The 18708-nt window shown below is 35.2% G+C and overlaps 1 protein-coding gene across 1 annotated transcript in view; it reads right to left on the reverse strand.

Moving 5' to 3' along the window:
• TDRD3 (tudor domain containing 3) overlaps nucleotides 1-18708 on the reverse strand; it is a 151130-nt gene that overhangs the window by 61114 nt on the left and 71308 nt on the right. Inside the window, 3 exon segments of the mRNA XM_032496899.1 lie at nucleotides 3100-3240; nucleotides 8020-8169; nucleotides 10386-10457. Coding sequence (XP_032352790.1) covers nucleotides 3100-3240; nucleotides 8020-8169; nucleotides 10386-10457 — 363 coding nt within the window.

The raw sequence follows: 18708 nt of genomic DNA on the forward strand, positions 1-18708 counted from the left end.
AATGTAAAAAGGATTGGACATTAAAACCGTAATTCACCCTTCTTATCTGAATGTAAAAAAATAATCAAACTTCCAAAGCCTTTCCCTCTCCCAATTATTTCCCAAGTAAACATCTAATTAAGAATGTTTTCCTACATATAGAACTTTACCAAAAACACTTTTAATAATCAATTACTATCCAATGTTGGTATAGCTTATTCTACCTTTCTTGTTAACTTGACTTGTTAACCAAACTCTCATTGAAGGTGTTGGCAGGGCCATGCTCTTTCTGAGAGTTCTAGGGGAAAACCTTCCTCGCCTCTTTTAGCTTCTGTTGTTTGCTGGTAATTCCTTGGCTTATAGATGCATCACTCCAGCTGTGTGGCTACCTTCTCACTGGGTATCTTCAGGTCAACTTCCCTCTGTTTATGTCTGTCTCTGTGTCTAAATTTCCCCTCTTTATAAGGAGACTGAATTGGGTCATACTGGATTAGGGCCCACCCTAATGACCTCTTTTTAACTTGATACCTCTGTGAAGATCCTATTTCCAAATAGAGTCACATTTTAAGATACTAGTGGTGAATGACTTCAACGTATCTTGGGGGAGGGAGGGGTGGTGGATGGGGCAAAATTCAACCTATAATACCATCTATTATCAAAAATAATTTTAAGGACCTATCACTAACATCCCAATCAAGTATTCCTTCAATTGTTGAAAATAAAGAACTGAAAACCATGCAACATGCAAAAGAACTGGAGACCTGGTCATTAGAATAATTCATGTACATTCAAACTTACACTAGTATTTCAAATTGTCCTTTTAACAGTCTCCTTCATTCTTAAATGATAGTTTTTCTGAATATGGAATTATTAGTTAAGTTTTTTTCTTTCAGTATATCACCCCACTGCTTTCTTACCCCCATAGTTTCTAGTGAAAAATTGGCTGTTTGTTTATTGAGGATCCCTTGTATTTGATGACTTGCTTCTCTCTCACTGCTTTCAAGATTTCCTCTCTGTCTTCAGCCTTCAACAACTGGATTATAGTGTGTCTTGGAGTGTTTCTCTTTCAGTTTCTCCTACTGGAGTTAATTGAGCTTTCTTAAATGTGTATACTCATGATTTCATCAAATTTGGGAACTGGGGGCATTAGTTCTTCCTATACTTTTTCTTTCACTTTTTCTCCTCTGTTGGGACTCCCAACAAGTGTATGTTGGTGTATTTGACGGTATATTTCAGAGGTCCCTTAGGCTCTGTTTTTCTTCATTCTTTTCTCTTTCTGCATCTTAGACTGGGTAATTGCAGTTGCCCTATATTAAAGTTCATTGATTCTTCTGCCCAATCTAGTCTGATGTTTAACCTGACTAATGAAATTTTTTATCTTAGTTATTGCTCTTTTCACATCCAGAAATTCTGTTGTTTCTTTTTTTTATAATTTCTATCTCTATATAGATATTCCCTACTTGTTCATATATTGTTTTGATTTTTTTTAGCTTTTTGTCAATGGCTCTCTTCAGACGTCCGATCATTTCTAAGATGCAAGGTCTTTGTTTAGTAAGTCCTACGCCTGGGCTTTCTTCAGGGATAGTTTCTGCCAATTTCTTTTTTCTCCTATGAATGAGTCATACTTTATTATTCTTTGGTATGTTTTGTAACTTTCTATTGAGAACTGAAATTTTTGAATACTATAATGGCAATAATTTTGGAAATCAGATTCTCCTTCCTCCTCAGGAACTGCTGTTGTTACTTGATAAAGACTGCAGTTATAAATCTGTTTAGTAACTTTTTTCAAAGTTTCTTTGTAAGAATTATACTCCTTGTGATATGTGATCACTGGAGTCTTTGTTCCATTGTCTCCACGGTCAGCCAGTGAGTGATCAGCCTCTTTCTTCATCCGTCATTACTCTGTATGCTGCAAGAGTCTAACTTGGCTCAAAGGGTTCTAAAATAGTTGTTTCAGCAATGTTGTTTAGCTTCATAGTTGTTTTGGTGGATGGGAAAATTCTGGAGCTTTCTATTCTGCCATCTTTGTGACACCACTCTCTTCATATGTTTTTTAATCCTAACAACAATCCTAAACTGCAGGTCCTTTGGTGTTCTATGGCAAGACATATCCAGACAAGGGTTCTCAATTCATTCGTGTTTAACAGCTTCTTGAGTTAGAGACTGTGTCTTTTTCAGCTCACTGTATCCACTCAAACCTGAAAAGTGCCTTTTTTTTTTTTAAGAATAATATGGTCATGTATTTAAGGAAGAAATAGTCTGGCCCTGTTATAAACCCACACACAGAGAAATGACCCCCTTTCCTTTCCACCTTTGAACTTTTTGCATGAAGGCTTGAAGCACGGAGAATCTTGTAACCCGGAAAAGGAAGCTAAGAACTAGAAAGCCCAACAGAGCTCAAATATTGTTACACTGCTGAATTTACCAAACTTTTTAACCATCTACCTCTGAATTTCTTGTTATATGAGATAATGAACCCCCTTTACTTTAGCTACTCTTAACACTCTATAGACAAAATCATCCAAAGTCATTCAACCTCTAAAGGCAGAGGAAAATGAACTCCTGTCAGTTCCCTTATATCTGTGGACACTGTGGCATACCAGAAGTACCTCTGACTCTTCCAGTCACCTCAAAAATCCAGGAATACTTTGCAGTTGAGTCTATAATATACATTTATTGTTTCAATACATTTTCCACCAAGAAACAAAATCACTTTGGACAAAATTTGAGAAAAGAAATAAAATCACTTCAGACAAAATCTGAGAAAAGATATGGGGAAGGGTAAGAAAGGGCAGATAACTCTATGTGTTTGATGCATCATCTTCTAGAATATAATGTTCTTTGAGTGTTTTCATTTAATTTGATGAATTTTTATCAATCCATTCTGAAAGACATTATTCAGATATTAGAAAGTTAAGTAAAATGTAAATTTTACTTAAGTAAATTATTTTTCAAACAATTCAAATTTTTCATGAGTTAACTGGAATCCTTAATGAAAGCCTTCTTAGAGTTGTGACATCTATCCATAATACACTCAAAAAGCCAGTGGTGGTTGTGAGAAAGAAAAAAACTTCAAGGCTATGAAAGACATAAACTTTGTGGTTAGTTCTTTAGCCTTACCAGTTCTCTATAGACACCTTCATGCTTTCCCTCTGATTTGGTTGACTTTTCTTTCTGTAAAATTTCCCTATTTCGGTTACCAGCAGCACTCATGTTGAGATTACTTCTAGCACCACCACCACCTCCTCCAAATGTCTTGGTCTTCAGATAAGAGAAAGATAAAAGAAATATAAACACACAGTATTTTTAAAAGCCCTAAAGACTAAGCTATGACTAAAAACTGTAAATCTAGCAAAACTGAAATAGTTAAAAAAGTTTCTTAATTATGTTTTACAGGAAGAAAACAAAATGTTAACTAATGCTTTTTAAACGATATCTACTAGTCATGATCTCTTCTTTCCACAAGTCCAGGTGAAGCAATTTAAAAATTACATAATTATAATCTTTAAATATCCAAAGCAAATCATCAGAATAAACCTAAGTAGACAACAATGTAAAGGAAAAGAAAATACAAGCATTATGGTTATTAGCTGTCAAAATGATTGTAGGATAAAATACTTGACTGATACCATGAGACCCGGATTACAAATCCAGCTACATGGCAAGGCTATCCTTAGCAAAGCACCAAACCTATCTAGGAATCAGTTACATTACGTCCATGATCCAGTAATAGGATTCTATAATCTAAGAACGTAGACAAGTAATATAAATTTTAAGACTGGATTAAAACTCTCATTACTAATTTGTTATTTATATTTATTACATAACATGCTATATCTTACCAGTTATGTATAAAAGCGGTAAAGTCCATATTTCTTACTTAGTTTGACTTATTTGAATGATTATATGTGTAATCAAATTTGAATTTGACCTCATTTTTGTTTTATCAAAACTATTGTGAAAAGATTAGAACATAAAAAAACTGGTTTGGTGCTCTATTTGGCAACACATATACTAAAAAACATTGGTTGGGAAAGAGACCAATTCATGATTGAAAAGCATCCCACAGTTATTTGTACAATATCAAATTAAACATCTGGTTATATAATATATTTATAGTTCTCTAATAGATCTAATAAAAACAAAATAAGTCAAGACTTGATTTTTATTAGAGATAATTATCAATATTTTTTTAATGTGTCTTAAAATGCCTTCAGTAAGAAAACATCCTGGATACACATTTATATAATATTGGGAAATTATTCTGAATCAGATGAAAATGTAAAGAAACAGAACAGAACCTGAAAAACAGAAAAATGATGTGAGATAAGTATCAACGGACAACATTAAATATCTCTGTTAGGTAGCTGATACACTACAATATTTAAATTTAATTCAAATCAAAATTAAAACCACATCTTCAAAGACCAAAGATTCATTAATAGATTCAATTTTTGGTTTCTGCAATCTCAGCAAAATAAATAAATAATTTGGAATGTCTTGAGAGTCATTACTTATATAACCATAAGGAAAAATGTTAGTCTATATTGATATGTTACAACTCTAATGTGATTAGACTGGGAGACAACGTAGCATAGGTAAGAACATAGCTTCGGGGCTAGACAAGGCTGGGGCTAAGTCTGCTCAGCCACTTTCCGTTTCCTGCCCTCAGGCAAGTCACTGAACTGCCACCTTTCATGAGCCTCAGGTTTCTCATCCTTAAAATAGGGATGAGAAAACCTACTTCACTGGGATGTTGTGAAGATTAAATGACATCATCAACATGAAGTGATGAATTCAATAACTGGCATGTGGTAAACACTCATTAACAGACAGCAATATTAGTGTTTTGCTTAATATATTAGAACATAGTCACCTGAAAAGTCTGGAGCCTAATCTGTTCCAAATTAAATATATTTCCAGAATTTAAATTCCATAACTCCAAAAGTGCTTTTTCTTTTGGTGCCAGTGAAACAGCCCCATCTCCTGGAGGCACTTCCTTATCAAAACAAAACAGAACTGTTCCACCCCAGTCTTCTTCAATTTGAGGTAAGCAACTCTAACCTGCCATTTTTTCAGGACAAAAGCCTTGAAGTCATTCATGACACCACTTCCTCTCTTAAGCTCTATATTTAATCTTTCAGAAATCCTGATGGTTGTACTTTCAAAACACCAGAATCTGAGCACTTTGTACCACCTACACAGTTGCCATCGCTACCAAAATTTTTCTCCCCCTCAGTTACTTCAGTAATTTCCTAACTTGTCTGATTCCAGTCTTCTCTTCTGAACACAACAGCCAGAATTAGGCTTAAAATGCAGGTCTGCTGATGTACCGAAGTGCTGAAACCCCTCCCAAGGCTACTCATTTCTTTCTGAGTCTGTAAGAGGGCTAACATGACCCGACATAAGCTGACCTCCACTATCGCCCTTGACTTTGTATTCTAGAACTTATTCCTTTGCCTTCTCTGCTTCCACTGATCCCCCTTCAACATACTCCTGCTCAGAGCCCTTGCGGCAGCTTTTCCTTCTCCCTAGAACACTCCTCTCAGACGCCAAAACACTAATTCTCTTACTGCCTTGGTGTTTTGGCTCAAATCTCACCATCTTGAAGCCTAATCAAATTACTATATTTAAGACCGAAATCTGCAATTTACTTATTTAGTATATTATTTACTGTCCTTACTAGAATGTAAACTACACAAGAATTTTAAAGAATTCTACATTTCTGACCATCCTATTTTAAATTGCAACCCCCAACTCCCCTCACCAACTGGCACTTTCAACTCCCCATCCTACTCTACTTTTTATTTTTTCCCATGGCACTTACCAACTTCTAATCTACCATATAATCTACATATATATTATGCCAATAGTCTGTCACCCTTACTAAATTAATACAAAACAAAACTGTTTACTAAAATATAAGCTTGATATGGGCAAAAATCTTGTCTATTTATTTCTTCATTGTTTTAACCTAAGCATTTAAAATACTTCCTGGCTTATACAAGGTTCTCAAAAAATATTTGCTGAATGAAGAACTTAAAGGAAAAAAGGAATAAAAAAAATCACTTGGTCATTTGCAGTAGATTCTGCCAAATCCGGATAAGTACTTAAACAGATGAACTTAAACATCCTTTCAGAACAATTACACTGTTATATGATTTTGCTGTTCATTCAGATTAAATATAAATATGTGTGTATACTCATCTATATATACAGACACATAAACACAGATATAGACATGATTTCTACTGTAATACACATATATTGGTCCTAGACTTGTCACTGTGTAACCTCAAGCAGGTTCCTTTATAGTTTTGAGCCTCTATAAACTCTTTCATATGTAAATTGAGAAGTTTAAATTCTGCTTCAGAAAACTTTGATCCTATATTTATCAACTATTTATGGGAAAATACAATGTGATCAATTATGGCTTTAAAAAATGAAGCATATTACTGTATGTTAACTATATTCCAGTAAAGAGATAGCAGTAACCACATCAAACAAACTTCTGTAAAGAAAGTTTGTCTGAGAAAAATGTAAATCCAAAGAACAACTTTCCTACAATCATTAAGAAATTGATGCACTCCCAATATCGTCTTCTGAAAATCCACAACTTTAATAGCTTTTTGGTAAAGAAGAAATACATTTTATGTAAACTGTGTAAAATGCATTAATTTCAGAAATGTTAAAAATGACTTTTTAAATGTGCCTTAGAATAGAGAAAATACTGAGAAATAGCGATTGCCACATTTATTGAGGGCTTTTAGCAAAGGAATACTGTAGCTAAGGCAGTGAGACTGTAACTAGGGACTCTCGGTCCTCAGCATTATCCCAACTCTATTTTTCAGTTTAACATAGCTGTGATCTTATGCTTACCAGGTCTAATTTCTACCCTAGCTCACCTTTAACTTAGCTTAACTTGCTGCTGATGGTGCATATCAAGATTGAAAATCAGTTGTTCCTTACTCTCCAGGAATAGCTAACCAAAGATTTATAACTTAGATAATGTCCCAACCATGAGTAAGACTTGATGGCTACTTGAAATTGTGTGATTAAGATAATCATCTCTGAAAATAGAAGACTGCCCCCTTCCCATGAGTTCGCAGCCCTTTGCTCTTTTCCCTGTATAATCTCCAAGCAAAACCCGGGGAGTTGGGAGTTGGTTTTTTGGAACACGAGTCTACCCTCTCCCCAGGACTGCCGGCTTCCTCGATAAAGCTGTCCTTCCTTTAACACAACACTTGTCTCTCAGTATTGGATTCTTGAGTGAAGAGGAGCCGAACCTGAGTTCGGCAGCAATTCCATGATCTGTGCCACGTAGTATTCTAAATATTTTAAAGATTATCTGTTTTAATTCTCACAGTAACCCTATGAAGTAGGTATCCCTGTTATCCTCTTCTCATAGATAAAGAAAATAGGGTACAAAATTTAAATAACCTATCCAGGGGTGTCAGCAGGACATGCTTCCAGGCTGCCTGATTCCAGAATTTGTGCTCTAATGTTCCCAACATTAGACTGATGATAGTCAGACACATTGAAGGAAGAACCACCAAAATTCAAGAAGTCACCTATTTAAAATCTGAATTTAAATCTATTAGCTAAGATTTATTACTGGTTTTGAATAAAGAAACCTATTTCAATATCACTGGTTAAGAAAAGTCTACCTAAGCAACTAATTCATGAATTAAAATTTCTTATCAAAATCTAAAAATCAACAAATAACTAGGGAAAACACCTATTTCAAATAAGCAAGAAATTAAAAATAATGAAAAGAAAACCTGTGGGCTATTAATAGTAAATGATAAGGGGGGGATGTAAAAATACATATATAATCCAAAAGTATTTTTTACTATACAATAGATTTAAAAATGAAAACTAACAAAGGTACTAGAGCATATTTTTACTGATGAAATATGGAAGGAGAATGTCAAAAGTTTGTTCAGTTACTTTATGTAAGAAGACAATAATGATTATGGTAATCTAAATAGAACATAATGGCAAGGAATAAGAGAAATCCATAATGATTTAGCTTCTTACTTCTTTGCTCTTTGCAACTTCTGCAATAGCAGCAGTCCTTTGCTTTTCAAATTCATCATTATCATTTGTAGGTTTGACAGGCATTGTAACTTGCAATGTCTTTCTTCGATCAAGTTCTCTGCTATCCACTTGGACATGAGACACACACTTCTGTTAATAATAAATAAAAATAAACTGTTTCAGTAGTTCCAAAGAGACTCAAGGTTTTCATAAGAAAGCAACATGTCTTCAAAAGAAATGCTTGTATCACAACAGCTGAGAGTCCATAAAAATACAATTCTTTCCCATGGATTTAAAAATAATGGTAGAGAACTAATCGAAATAATGTTTAAATAACTGTAACTGATAAATGAAAGCTACAATAAATGTAGCCTACAACACGACACATATTTAAAACATAAATCAAACCAAGAGATCTAAGTTTCATTTTAGGATAATGATTTAAAATAATTTTAAACTTCAAACAGTCTGGACTATTGCACAACTGTAAATTTAGATTTTTATTAAGAGCTTGATTTCCACATTATGCCACAATACCCATGAGGGTTAAGTAATACAGCTATTTTAACATACAGAAAGATGTCTCTGAACTTACAAACCAAAAGCTAAAAACATAACCCTTTCCCCTCAATCAGGCTGCAAAATTTTTTATTTTTAGTCCCTTAAAACAAACTAAGAAAGCCATCATTGCCTAAAAATAAGCCCTGAATTCTGTTCTCTTCTAATCCTATCAGCAAAAATCTTATTAAATGAACCTTTTTCAACTCAGTAATTTTAAAGAGGAAGAAAAACATGCTCTCAAATAAATATTTTATACAAATACAGATTTTCAGCAATATAAATATAGAATAGCTGACACTAACACACAGCCAGTATTTTCTCCTCTAACCCATGTACAAGGCTAACATATGCTGAAAAGGGTTTTTCAGAATGGACTTCATAAACAAATAATATTCTTGAAGCTATGGCTTTTTATATACCTCCTAATACAAAAAAAAAAGCTATAAAACTATCCAAATCCTTGAAAATACTTAAATCATAAGTCTCTACAAGCAATTTATGAAAGAAATATTATCACCAAAACATTTAAGGGGAAAGTAAATTCTTATAAACAAAGCATTTATTATTTTCAAATATAAATTATTAGAATGTTTACACTGTTTTCTATTCTGGATTTTTTAATTGATAGAAAGGAGAATATCATCAACATAAATCATGCCTCCCTTTATCTTCACTGTCCCAAGCACAATAAAATACGTTCCAAAGCACAATAAAAAAGTTGTATGTTTTAAATACTTCCTAAACAGCCATGATGCAAGACTGACTTATTCAATTTTGAGTAGACCCTACAGAAAAGGTTTTTTGGATCCTCCCCATTTATTATCTGATCAACTAGATATCTGTTTTTCATATCAAAATATTTTTATATAGGTCTCTGTTTCCTACCTATTGTGTCCCCAACTCATCTTCACCCTGAGCCAGAACTCAAAGGAAAATTTAGCACAAATGCAAGGCTTTTTACCAAGAGCTAGATTTTACTGGCATCATGTGGCAAAGAGCAAGCAGCCACAGGGATTATTCTCAGACTCTTCAGGCCTAAAGCAGAGACAAGCTGGGAGAGACTGTTCTCAACATAATGTGATGCTTAGCATAACCAGGAAACACAAGATATTGGCCAGTTGAGGAGCTACCTCAAGGTTACATTTTGCAGCAAAGGGGGTTGAAAGTTAGGAAACAGAAAACTCTTAGCTTATGTAAGAGAAGGATCATGGCTGCTGTAGTTGAAAACAGAAAATATCAACTGGAAATAAAGTTAAGCCCCACACTGAGATGGGTATCTAGATGGAGGCAGAACAGAATCCCAGCAGGGATGGTCAGGACAGAGGCTCTCCTGAAGCAGTGATGCTCTTCCCTGCCTTGAGTCCTCACAATTTTTGTCTCCTGTCACTCCTTCTGTTGACACTTTTATGTTCTTTCTCTTTTGTTTTTAATGGACAAACAGATACTATAGCATATTTTTTGTCTTCTTACTTTTGAACTTTTTTCTCTTTCAAAAAAAAAAAAAAAAAAAAAAGCCTACCCCTACCACCATCTTACCTTAATTAGTTTTAAGTTGCACTTCGCGTATGTCTCTTGTTTCAATATTTGCGCTAATAGCTTTTAAGAAAAGAATCTACACCAAAACTTTAATTACAGTAAAGAAAAAACAAAACCCACCATTATCAAATTCCTGTACTTAATATATTTCCGTATAACTCCTATGACCTCTGAGTGAATAATTCAGTACAAAACTAAACACAGCTTGAATACAAATCAAAAACACTTTTTGCTGAATAAAATTCACCTGCCAAAATAAAAGTCATTACCTGTCCAAAAGGCACAAAAGGAGGTGGCCCACCTTCGGTTCCAATATTGCTTCTATTGTGTTTTGACAAGCTCTATGAGAAAAGTGAGTCATAAAACAAAAATTATACATTACAAACATATTTAACAACATTTACAATGTACCAGGAATCCACTCATTTTAGTAGATTCTTACAAGAAATTTTTAAAAAACCATCTATTATTATTTCAAACTATATAAAATACTTTATTCCTAACTTCCATAGTTAGGCAAAGGCTCTCCCCTAACTTTCCCTTACCAAAACCCACATTCACATACAGTTTTCAGAGTACTGGCCAAGCTGCTCCCATAAGAAGAAAACACAGTAAAAATCCTTCTCAACAAAGATAACAAACTTTGATCGCCAGAATTTTACTTCAAATAATTTACACTATAATCCCCACAGAAAAATGTTATCTGGATATTATCTTCAATATGAAATTCTTAGACAAAAAAATCTATTAGCAAACAACATATCTGTGATATTGCTCTTTAATAAGAAATACATATTTGGTATTTGCCCCCAGTTCCTGGAACAGAGATCCTAAAACACCTGAAATTTCCTGAGTCAGAGGGGTGAGGAGAACATTCAGTTCTTCACACTCAGCTCTTCTGACCATCCTCAGTTTACATTAATGAGGTGACTACTAGTGGGCCTAGAGAGCTCCAAGTTGGGGGCCAGCTGTCAGAAGAACCAACAATGCAATTAGAAGGCTAGAGACTGAGTTAGTCACCAATGGTCAATGATTTAATCAGAATGCAGATGTAACGGGCCTCCATAAAAACCCCACAAACACTGGGGTTCAGGGAGCTTCTGGGCTGGTGAGCACATCCATGTGCCAGGAGGGTGGTGCACATCAAACTCCACAGGGACAGAAGCTCCTGTGTTCAGGACCCTTCCAGATCCTGCTCTATTTACCTCTTCATCTGGCCAATCATTTGAATCTTTTATAATATCCTTTATAATAAACCAGTAGTAGCAAGTACAGTGTTTCCCTAAGTTCTCTGAGCCATATAACAAATTATCAAACCTAAGCAGGAGATCACGAGAACCCCTAATCTGTAGCTAAGTTGGACAGAAGTGTGGGTAACTCTGGAAACAATTACTTGCAACTGGCACCTGCAGTGAGGGGTAGTCTTGTGGGACTGAATTCTTATCCTGTGGGGTCTGTACTAACTGCAGGTAGTTAGTGTCAGAACCAAATTAAATTTTAGGATACCCAGTTGGTGTCCACAGAGTATTGGAGAACTGCCTGATGTGGAAGACCCCACACTTGGTGTCAGAAATGTTGTGACTAGAAACAGTTCACAGGAATCAGACTGTTATAGCTTGTAATATGGAGGTTACTTTCAATTACAGTAAAATTTCCTTAATAAAAGTCTTGTTTTGCAAATTAACATACTTTGAAGAAGTACTCAACCAACTGATTGCTCATTAATAAAAATAAGCTTCCAAACACTACTTTGTTTTCCTTTTTCTCTATTATATTTAGGATTAGAGAGATAATAAAATACCATGGAAATTAAAAAATAGTTTCCCAGCAGAAGCAATTTCTCACATTACAAAGTCCTTCAAAAATGCCATAAGGAATCATCAGGACTCCTTTCACTCCTCCTATTTGTTTTATCTTTGATGTGTAAACATATGTCTGTTAAGCACGTCTTCTCAATTTTAAAGATTTTTGTGCATTTTTAATGATTATCATTACAGAAAGTGTTATGTTTAAATATGATGTAAAATGGTGAAAAATAAGTTTTGAAAAACCACTATATGTACTTAAAACATACTCTAGAGTTCCTGCATTATGTAAAGAATACTATATATATTTAACATAAAGAATCTGTTGCATTTCTTTACACTAACAACAAAATATCAGGAAGGGAAAGTTAAAAAAAAAAACAAAAAATAAATAAAATACTTAGAAATAAACCTGACCAAGGAGGTGAAAAACTTATTATACTCAGAGAACTATAAAATACTGATTAAGGAAACTGAAGATAATTCAAAGAAATGTAAAGATATCTCATGCTGTTGGATTGGAAGAATTAATATTGTTAGAATGACCATACTACCTGAAGCAATCCACAGATTTAATGTGGTCCCTATCAAACTACCCAGGACATTTTTCACAGAACTAGAACATATAATCCTAAAACTTATATGGAACCACAAAAATCTCAGAATTGCCATAGCAATCCTGAGGAAAAGGAACAAAGCTGGAGGCATAGCCCTCCCAGATTTCAGACAATACTACAAAGCTACAATAATCAAAACAGCATGGTGTTGGCACAAAAACAGATATATGGATCAACTGAACAGAACAGAGAGCCCAGAAATAAACCCACACACCTACAGTCAATTAATCTTTGACAACAGAGGCAAAAATATACAATGGAAAAAAGACAGACTCTTTAACAAGTGGTGTTGGGAAAACTGGAAAGCCACATGTATACCAATAAAGTTAGAACACACCCTCATACCACACACAAAAATAACTCAAAATGAATTAAAGACTTAAATATAAGACATGAAAAGAAGAGAACATAGGCAAAATATTCTCTGACATAAATTGTACCCATGTTTTCTTAGGTCAATCTCCCAAAGCAAGAGAAATAAAAGCAAAAATAAACAAATGGAGCCCAAACAAACTTATAAGCTTTTGCACAGAAAAGGAAACCATAAACAATGAAAAGACAACCTACAGACTGGGAAAAAATATCTGCAAATAATGCTACCAACAAGGGCTTACTTTCCAAAATACAGAAACAGTCCATACAGCTCAATAACAAAAGAACAGACAACCCAATCAAAAAATGGACAGAAGACTTAAACAAACATTTCTCCAAAGAAGACTTATAAATGGCCAACAGGCAAATGAAAAGATGTTCAACATCGCTAATTATTAGAGAAATGCAAATCAAAACTACAAGGAGGTATCACCTCACACCAGTCAGAATGGCCATCATTAAAAGATCTACAAATAACAAATGCCGGAGAGGGTGTGGAGAAAAGGGAATCCCCCTACATTGTTGGTGGGAATGTAAACAGGTGCAGCCACTATGGAAAACAGCATGGAGGTTCCTCAAAAAATTAAAAATAGAGTTGCATATGATCCAGCAATCCCATGACTAGGCATATATCTGGAGAAAACTATAATTCAAAAAGATACATGCACCAGCGTTCACAGCAGCACTATTTACAATAGCCAAGATATAGAAACAACCTAAATGTTCATCAACAGATGAACGGATAAAGAAGATGGGGTATATGTACACAATGGAATACTATTCAGCCACAAAAAATGAACTAATGTCATTTACAGCAACATGGATGAACACAGAGGTTATCATACTAAGTAAAGTAAGTCAGAAAGAGAAAGACAAATAACATATGATGTCACTTACACATGAAATCTAAAATATGACACAAATGAACGTATTTGCAAGACAGAAACAGACTCACAGACATAGAAAACTAACTTACAGTTACCAAAGGGGAAAGGAGGTAAGGAAGAGATAAATTAGTAGTTTGGAATTAGCAGAACCATAATATATATATATATATAAAATAGATAAACAACAAAGTCCTTTGGTATAGCACAGGGAACTATATTCAATATCCTGTAATAAACCATAATGGAAAAGAATGTGAACACTATGTATTTTATGTAAGTTACACAAAAAACACTAAGACTAAAGACAACAATAATATTCAGTTTATTAATCAAAGAACAATTTAAACTGTATATGAATGTCACATTTCTTTATAAGCTGTATGTAAGATGTTAACCTACTTTCAAAAAACAGCAAATGCAGGGGATTCCGGTCAAGATGGAGTGGTAGGACTACAAGCTCGCCTCTCCTCACAACTACAACAAAACCACAACTGAATGCTGAACAACCATCAAAAAAAGACTGGAACCTAGCAAAAAAGACCTTCTGCAACTGGAAACATAAAGAGCAGTAGGATGGTAGGAGGGACGTGCTCATGATATATTTGGGCCCCATATCCCCCAGGTGGGCAACCCACAAGCTGAAGATTTGTTAAGTCACAGAGGCCCTCCCACAAAAGTGAGAGCTCTAAGCCCCGTGTCAGGCTTCCCAGCTTGGGTCCTGGCATTGGGAGGAGGAGGAGCCCCCAGGACATCTGGTTTTGAAGGCCAGCAGGGCTTGGCTCTGGGAGCCTCATGGGACTGGGGAAAACAGAGACTCCATTTGCTTGAGAAGTGTACACAGAAGCTCGCGTGCACCAGGTCCAAGGGCAGAGGCAGTGATTTCATAGGAAACTGGGCCAGACCTGCCTGCTGGATTTGGAGGTTCTCCTGGGGATGTGGGGGATGGCTGAGGCTCACCCAGGGGACGTAAAAGCTGGTGGTGGACATTCTGGGAGTGTTCATCTACATGAGCTTTCCTTGACTGGATCATTAGCACCAAGACCTAACCCCACCCAACAGCCTGTAGAGAAGCTTCAGACCAAACAACATACAGGGTGGGACACAGCCCCACCCATCATCAGACTTCCTAAGCCACAAAGGCCTCCAAATACACAGCCCTACCCACCAGAGGTCCAGGACCAAGCTTCACCCAGCAGTGGGCAGGCACCGGCTCCTCCTGCCAGGAAACCTGCATAAGCCTCTAATCCAGCCTTATCCACCAGGGGAGATAAAAGAAATAAGGAAACAATAATCCTAAAGTCTGTGGAAGGAATCAACAAACACATAGAAAGATAGACAATATGAGATGGCAAAGGAATATCTCCCAGGCCAAGGCACAAGATGAAATTCCAGAAGAAGAAATAAGTGATTAGGAGACAGGTAATTTATCTGAGGAAGATTTTAAAGTAATGATGGCCAAGATATTCAGAGAACTCAAGAGAAATATAGATGCACAGAATGAAGTTTTTAGAAAAGACTTGGAAAATATAAAGAATACCCAAACAGAGATGAAGAATAAAATCACTGAAATGAACAATACACTAAAAGGAACAAAGAAGAGACTAAATGAGACAGAAGAACGGATCAGTGAGCTAGGAGACAGATTAGTGGAAATCACTACTTCAGAACAAAAAAAAGAAAAAAGAATAAAAAGGAACGATAGTTTAAGAGAACTCTGGGACAACATGAAGCGCTCTAATATTCGCATTATAGGGGTCCCAGAAAGAGAATAAAGAGAGAAAGGACCTGAGAAAATTTTTGGAGAGATAGTAACCGAAAACTTCCCCAACTTGGGAAAGGAAACAGTCACCCAAGTCCTGGAAGCACAGAGAGTACCACACAGAATCAACCCAAAGAGGAACACGCCAAGACACATAGTAATCAAATTGACAACAATTAAGGATAAGGAGAAAATATTACAATTAGCAAGAGAAAAGCAACGAATAACATACAGGGAACTCCCATAAGGTTATCAGCTGATTTTTCAGCAGAAACTCTACAGGCCAGAGGGAGTGGCACGATATATTTAATGCGATGCAAGGGGGAAAATTACAGCCAAGAATACTCTATCCAGCAAGGCTGTCATTCAGACTTGATGGAGAGATCAAAAGCTTCACAGATAAACAAAAGCTAAAAGATTTCAGCACCACCAAACCAGCTTTATTTACAACAAATGTTAAAGGACCTTCTCTAGTCATCAAACCGTAAGAAAAAGAGAACAAAAAGAAGAAAGAGCAAAAAAAAAAGAGAGAGACCTACAAAAGATTCCTTTGGTGTTCAGAGTCTTTTGTGGTTACTTATAAATTTTGTAATTGTTTGTGCTAGTTCTGTGAGGAATGTCACAAGTATTTTGATGGGGGTTGCATTGGATCTGTGGATTTCTTTGGGTAGTGTGGCCATTTTGATGGTGTTGATTCTTCCAATCCAAGAGCACAAGAAATCTTTCCATTTCTTTTTGTCATTTTGGTTCTCAGAATATAGGTAACCTCCTTAGTTAAGTTTATTTCTAGGTATTTTGTTGTTTTTGATGTAATGGAAATGTCTCTGCCAGTTACAAAATTCTGGTTTTCGAAGCGGAAAAAAAAAGTGAATGAAGGGCTGCAAATAGCAAAATAGCCTTCTTTTTATGGGTGAGTTGTATTCCATTATATACATATATATCATCTCCACTATCTATTCAACTATTGATGTGCACTTAGGATGCTTCCGTATCTTGGCAATTATAAATAAAGTTGCTGTTAATAGCAGGGTGTATGTATCTTTTTTCAGTTAATTCTTATTTTGTGGTTGGCTTTATTCCTTTGATAACTATGTAAGTTTAAAAAGCAAAAGCTCTAAACATTCTTAGAAACAATAAAACAGTACATATATGTGAATTTAAAAATATATATGCAGTAAAAAAAAAAATCTATCAAGCCATGAAAGACATAGAAGAAACTTAAAATACATATTACTAAATGAAAGAAGCCAGTCTAAAAAGGCTACAAACTGTATGATTCCAACCAAATGACATTCTGGAAAAGGCACAGCTACAGAAACAATAAAAAGATAGTGTTTTTCAAGGGTTTGGGGAGAGGGAGGGCGGGAGGAATGAATAGATGGAGCACAGGGGATTTTTAGGGCAACGAAATTATTCTGTATGATACTATAGTGGTGGCTACATGTCATTATGCATTTGTCAAAGCCCATAGAATGCACAACATCAAGAGTGAACCCTAATGTAAATTATGGACTTTGGTTGATAACGTGCCCATGCTGTTTCACCAACTGTACCAATATGCCACACCGATGAGGGATGTTGAGGGTAGGGGAGTATATATGTGTGGGTGGGGAGGGCTATGTGCAAACTCTGTATTTTCTGATCAAGTCTGTTGTGAACCTGAAACTGCTCTAAAAGAATAAAGTCTATTTAAAACAAAACAAAACAACAACAACAACAAAAAAACAGAAAATGCATAAAATTATCCAGGGGTCCTTTCCTTGGTTTTAATTTAGACATAAGAAAAATACTATTCAAACAGCAATAAACAATTTCAGTTTACGCTATGACCTCCTTAAAAATCTAACATAAGCTGCCACTAATACCACCTCCCAATATATATTATATAATTAATAACACATTACAGGATTTTTACTTCCAATCTTGATGAATGTACAAAACTCAGACTTAATCTCCCTCTACAACTAGGAATCTGGACAACATGTAAGAAACAACTGTTTTAAGACATAGGATAAACAGTAGTGCAGGACTGTAATCCCTAAGAGAAAGTTCTGGTACAGAACTCTCCAAAACCTGTCTTTATAGGACTTTGAGGTTTGAGTTTTTCTTTTCTTCACCTGTTTGTAACCAAATTGCTACAACTATAACACCTACACATGCTTTAAATACTGTCCCTCCCTCACTATTTATTTTGTAAGAATGTTTAGGACCCCATTACTCCCAAAATTTACTCTGTAGTTTATGATTTCTCTGTGTACATTTGGTTTCTACATGTAGCATCTGCCAGATGCTCAAGTAATATGAACTCTCCAAGATTTTTACATCGCTATGATTACCAAAATCAAAAAACTATAAAACCAAAGAGAACTATAATCATATTAAGATGTTTTAAACTCTTTTTCATGTAAATTTTTATTGCCCCCTAACAAGAAATACTAGTGTGGTTTTCAAGAAAAAAAGTTCAAAGATATATAATAAAACATTACAAGGACAATACTACCACTGTGTGTCTGTGTGTGTGCACCCACACGCACATGCACTGGAGGTAAGAAGTTCCTAGGGACGTTTGACTGACTTCATAATTAATGAGGCAGTATTGGCTGGGTTGGGAAAGTTATGTAATAATGTGTTGGTCTGACTTAAGAATGTCTCACCACACTTTCAAAAATTTCTAATGATAATAAAAATATAATATGTCAACCTGTGAAAGGAAAAGATCAAATGAAATGGGAGGGATTTCTCTAAGAAATTCAAAGTTTATAAACTTGGCTATTTATGTAAAACTATCAAAACACTTCTGAATTATTGCCTGTGTAATATTTTCAATCAAACAATGCAATTATGGAATATTATCTTATACTGCATAATACAGCAGCCCAAAATGTAGCACATTAGTATCGTAAGGAATGAGTACTAAGGAATAAAAAATGTGCCTAAGTTTCCTTACCTATTTACAAGAAAAATACCTTATATCTTAAAATACCAAAACCTTGAAATTTTGCTAGGTCCTTTGGCTCACTTTAGACAACAGACAAGATCTGAGAGTGGCACAAGAACATATGTGCTTGTAGTTCATTCATTTCATAATTATTTGTTATGATGTTTATTACATGTAAGACTCAGGGCCACCACTCTGGAGATAACAGGATGGC

This window comes from Camelus ferus, chromosome 14 (assembly GCF_009834535.1).
Source record: "Camelus ferus isolate YT-003-E chromosome 14, BCGSAC_Cfer_1.0, whole genome shotgun sequence".
NCBI classification, from domain to species: Eukaryota; Metazoa; Chordata; class Mammalia; order Artiodactyla; family Camelidae; genus Camelus; species Camelus ferus.